The sequence below is a fragment of the Lycium ferocissimum genome, chromosome 12 (assembly GCF_029784015.1).
Source record: "Lycium ferocissimum isolate CSIRO_LF1 chromosome 12, AGI_CSIRO_Lferr_CH_V1, whole genome shotgun sequence".
NCBI classification, from domain to species: domain Eukaryota; kingdom Viridiplantae; phylum Streptophyta; class Magnoliopsida; order Solanales; family Solanaceae; genus Lycium; species Lycium ferocissimum.
Genome location: NC_081353.1, coordinates 42,541,092 through 42,546,710, shown reverse-complemented (window position 1 = coordinate 42,546,710; position 5,619 = coordinate 42,541,092). Strand labels below are relative to the sequence as shown.

General features: G+C 32.3%; 1 protein-coding gene across 1 annotated transcript; it reads left to right on the top strand.

Annotated features, from left to right (window-relative positions):
- Positions 1–2,876: 2,876 nt before the first annotated feature.
- On the top strand, positions 2,877–3,885 carry LOC132040704 (zinc finger protein ZAT10-like). Its single transcript, XM_059431361.1, has one exon. The coding sequence runs from the start codon at positions 3,033–3,035 to the stop codon at positions 3,723–3,725; it is 693 nt and encodes a 230-aa protein (XP_059287344.1). The 5' UTR covers positions 2,877–3,032; the 3' UTR covers positions 3,726–3,885.
- Positions 3,886–5,619: the final 1,734 nt, after the last annotated feature.

The following is a 5,619-nucleotide window of genomic DNA, read 5'->3' as shown; positions in this document are numbered from 1 at the left end:
TTTATTGGAGAGAGATTGGGGTAAGATAGTAAAATACATCTTTTACTTCTGATTTCTTAACGGGCGTGCAAAAGGGAAAGTGACAAGTAATATGGCACAGAGAAAGTATATATTTTACCATAATATTCATATTTATTGGTGTAAGTCTCAATAGCCTTTGAAAATAATTTGAAAATGAGTAATTAAAGGGTAAAATTAATAATAAGAACACACAAATATTCACTCATTAATTCCATGGAAATTAATGGCCAGCCCCTTCTGCATGATTCTCCTCACTCTTCTTGCGTTGCCTAGCTTGATGGTCGCCATGATAAATAAAGGAATACAAGAAAAAGGATGACATGTATACAAATATATATGCCTATAATATATGCGTAGTCGTTATATTTATACACAATCAACATAATTGAAGTTTCATACTAATTAATAATTATCATATTAGTTTCTTTCTCTTGATATGTTAACGTGGACAAGTAAAAATAAACAGAGTAAGTGACTTTTATCTCTGTTTTTCTTCTTTGTCAATACTTTAAACGTGGAGATGACGAACAATAGCAATTCAAATTTGTACCAAAATTTATTTTAATTCTCCTACACATAACTTGTTCACCTTTGACTTTTCACGTTCTTTGAGAATTAATAAATAAAGTATACTATATTTTATCATAATGTCCATATTTATTGGTGTATAGTCTCGACAGCCTTAGAAAATGATTTGAAAATGAATAATTAATGTGAAGCGTGAATAACGTCGACAAGTAAAAGTGAAGGGAGGGAGTGACTTTTATCCCCGTTTTCCTTCATTGTCAATACTTTACTTATTTACTCTCCTTTGTAGTCTCTGGTTATTGTTTTCTTTATATTTTCATTACAGAATTAAAATTTGGTGATTAATTATATAACATATATCTTTCTAATTTTGATTTCTTTGTAACAATTTTTTTTATCTATAATTGTTAACATAAAAAATTATAATATATTTTTTAATTAATTTAATAAAAATATTTTATTAGTTTTGCTTTTAAAAAATCCAATATATACAACAATGGTTCTTATGTTTGGATGCGAACGGTTATTTAATTGAAATGGATATCAACTTTTGTCGGTATACATATAAAATATTAAAGAATTTAAAAAAAAAATTTAGAATCAAAATATTAATTTTCCCTCATATTCTTAGTAATTTTCTTTTACATCGATGAACAACTTTCATTGTCATGATAATGAGAAAAAAGTCCGACTCTTTCTATCTCAAAGACTTAATTCCATCAACTCCATTTTTTAATTATAACTAAAGTGATGGTACATAAAATACATTTTGTATATGTTTCTATATATAATAACATTTACAATATTTTTAAAATTTATTTTCAAAATACAAACCTTATAGACTGGCTAATTAAAATGAATAGACATGTTAGGCCCGTGCATCGCACGGGCATGTATTGCTAGTTATTATATATTTTTGGAGAATAGTAATTTATGTTTGATTAATCAATATGAAAAATATTTTTACGACATTAAACCACCAATTTATATTTGGCCAAAATTTTAAAAACGCTTCTCGAAAAAAATATTCACTTAGCTTTGTAATTAATTTTTTTCTACGACCCCAAAAAAGATAATTTTGTTCTCAAAACTTAGCTAAACACTTTAACTCACTAAAACAAGTACTTTTTTTTTTTTTAATAATAAAGAAATACCTTTGAATTTCCAAAAACTTGGTCAAATAAACTAACAACAACAACATAACCGGTGTAATTCCATAAGCGGAACTTGGGGAAAGTAGGATGTACGCAAACCTTATCCTACCTTTGTGGATAAGTAAGGTTATTTCCAATAGACCCTCAGCTCAAAAGAAGTGTAATCAAAACATGGTTGAAAAGAAAATAACGACAACAAAATAGGAAGATAAACAAAACAAATAAAGCAACAGATACTATTGAAATTTGAAAAATAAAATACTAAGTGAATACTAATAATACTATTACTCTCTCCGTCTCAAAAAGATTAGCACTTTTCGCTTTTTGATAGTTAAACGAGTTGTACTTTGACTGTAATTTTTAAATATGTCTTTTAAATATTTTATAGTATTAATTATTGTGACTTATTAGTACGTTTTACGTAATTTTCAAATATGCAAATTTTATTTCGAAAAAATTAAAAAATTTATGTTCAAATACATGATCAAAAAAGGTTTGACTCTCGAAAAACGTAAAGTATCAATCTCTTTGGGACGAAGAAAGTACTAAATACGGAGAACATGAGAAGAGGAGACTAACCCCCATCTATCTCACACAAACTATTTGAGTAATTTTTTTATATCTTGTGAGGAGAGATATTTTGACTTTTGAAGGAGTCCATAATCTATAGTTCTATACCACTTGCATTGGGCATATTCCCCCTCTTCACTAATATAATACTCGCTTAGGCAACCGACCCCAATCCCTTCATCCTAGTTTGTAGGCTTGTATAGCCGCTCTTGAGACTTAATTCAGTCAGCAACTAATACTTAACAAGTACCACTTGAGCCAACCGACGTGGGTATGGTCATGGTGGAATGGTTCAGGATCCCTTCTTCTTTAATTAGAATTAGAGATTTCTAGTTCAAATTTTTGGAAATGAAAAGAATTCTGTTGCGAACGGTGCCCTCAAAATTGGGCACTTCAATGTGCGAATCCTAATATTATCCGACCCAAAAGCGAATACCGAACACGGAGTGGATATCGGGGAAAAAAATTTCCACTTGGCCCTCAAGCAATCTCTTTCTCAAACGTGCTCCACTCTCCTCCCCTTTTCTTTATTAAGTACTTAAGCAACTACCTAATTACTACCTTCCTACTCCTTGTCCCGCAACTTCCTCCTCTTTCTCACCCTACCCCTTTATATACAACCCACTAACTTCACTCACTCAATCACCACGATTTCAAAAATCTTCTCTCTTCTCTCCTTTCATAGATTCTTAGTTTACTCACTACTTTGAGTTAACAATATTTTACATCTTTGTTTCTTTCAAGAAAAACCAGCTAGCAATGGCACTTGAAGCTTTGAACTCTCCAACTACCACAACTCCACCATCATTTAAATTTGAAACTACCAGTACTCAAAATTACCTTGAGTCTTGGACTAAGGGCAAGAGATCAAATCGACCTCGTAGCATCATGGAGCAACAACCAATTAGTACGGAAGAAGAATACTTAGCTTTTTGTCTTCTCATGCTCGCACGTAGCTGTAATAATAATTTTACTGCTACAATTAGTTCAACAACACCAACTATATCAAATAATTTGTACAAGTGTTCGGTGTGTGGTAAGTCTTTTGGTTCTTATCAAGCTTTAGGAGGACACAAAGCTAGTCACCGTACTAAACTACTTCTTAACGGGGAAGTCAACGAACACTCCGTTACAACCATGAATAGTGCCACGTCAGCTAACGCCGTTAGTGGAAGGACTCACGAGTGTTCCATTTGTCACAAGACTTTTTCAACTGGACAAGCTTTGGGTGGTCATAAAAGGTGTCACTACGAGGGGAAGATGACGTCATCGTCATCGAGCGGTGTGGGGTCCACGAGCAGCCAGCGTGGCGGCTTTGACTTGAATATTCCGGCTTTGCCAGAATTTTGGCCGGGTTTTGGCTCGGGCGAGGATGAGGTGGAAAGTCCTCATCCTGCTAAAAAATCGCGACAATTTCTGCCAAGTAAACTTGAATTGTTCCAACAACAATAGGATTTGAGGACTTGAACAAAGCCATACAAATTTAGTTGACGAGTTAGTTCTTCAATTAGTTGTTACATGTTTCATGGGAGGGTGAATAATTTGTTTTTTTTTTTTTTTTTGGAATACACTTGGTGAAAGGGATTATTTGATTATTTAATTTATATTTTCAAGAAATGACTATGTTCACACTCAATTTTTTTTTCTTTTTGTTTTTACCCGATATTCATTATCCGTTTTAGGTCCGGTTAATTCAGGTTCGTGTTAGCCAATTTCATTTTAGAAACAAAATGCTCCTTGCCAAAAAAAGATTCGATACCATGTCCACACTCAAGTGGCAAAATATGCATAACGAATGTTTCTTTCTTTTTCTTATAGCTGTCTACAGTGGGAAGTTTGCCTTATAATTGCTAGCTAATCATTTTAACTTTCCTCAGTAGTCATGCAATAATGAATAGTCAAAAAGATAAGAACAATGTTAAACAATTTACGTCATCCCTACAAAAACCTTTATCTTTAATTTAATTAGTCATCAACATAGGGTCCATTGACAAATTCATGCATTTACATACGTCAACAATTTATAGTAGCCAACTTGTAATCAAAACCCTATGAAGAGTATAAGGAAAGTGAAGCACAGTCAACGTTGGCAAGTTGTTAGCACGCGGCTGCTGGCTGCTGATAAAGTCACACAAGATTTAAGTCAAATAGTGCGAAATCATACACTGTTGGAATCTACTACTGTTGGAATAATGGATGGTAGAACTTAAAGGTCATAATTTTCAGTTGACTCTAATTTGTATGCACTAATAATGTACATATATATTTATATAATCACATCATTATATATTTTTGGATGATAGCAATTTATGTTTGGTTAATCAATATGAAAAATATTTTTACAAAATTAGACCATCAATTTATATTTGGCCAAAATTTTAAAAATGCTTATGGGAAAAATTATTCTTTTAGCTTTGTAATTAATTTTTTTCTACGATTTTAAAAAGATAATTTTGTTCTCAAAACTTAGAAAACACTTTAACTCTCTAAAATAAGTACTTTTTTTTTTTTATATATATAAAATACTTCGAATTTCCAAAAACTTGGTCAAATAAACTAATAAAAACAACAACATACACGGTGTAATTTGAGGAGAGTAGGATGTACGCAAACCTTATCCTATCTTTGTGGGTTTAGTAAGGTTGTTTCCGATAGGCCTTCAGTTCAAAAGAAGTATAATCAAAGCATGATTGAAAAGAAAATAACGGCAACGAAATAGGAAGATATAACAAAACAAATAAAGCAACATATACTAAATAAAGCAACATATACTATTGAAAATTGAAAAATAAAGTACTACGCGAATAGTACTAATATTATTACTAAATAAGGAGAAGATGAGAAGAGGATACTAGCTCCTGTCTCTCCCACATAAACTATTTAAGTAATTTTTTTATATCTTGTGAGGAGAGATATTTTGACTTTTGAAGGAGTCCATAGTCTATTTTGATGGAATACAGGCATACACAGCGGAAGTAAATAGCCAGGATCGAACTTGCATGTAATATAGATAACACATAATCAAAGATTTTAATGAAATATAAAATCCAACTGGACAAGCTTTGGGTGGTCATAAAAGGTGTCACTACGAGGGGAAGGTGACGTCATCATCATCGAGCGGTGTAGGGTCCAAGAACAGCCAGCGTGGCGGCTTTGACTTGAATATTCCAGCCTTGCCAGAATTTTGGCTGGGTTTTGGCTCAGGCGAGGAGGAGGTAGAAAGTCCTCATCCAGCTAAAAAATCGCGACAATTTCTGCCAAGTAAACTTGAATTGTTCCAACAACAATAGGACTTGAGGACTTGAACAAAGATATACAATTTTGGTTGAGGAGTTCAAAAGTAGTT

Coding starts and splice junctions, on each gene's coding strand:
- LOC132040704 (XM_059431361.1), top strand. CDS start 3,033: ATGGCACTTGAAGCTTTGAACTCTCCAACTACCACAACTCCACCATCA.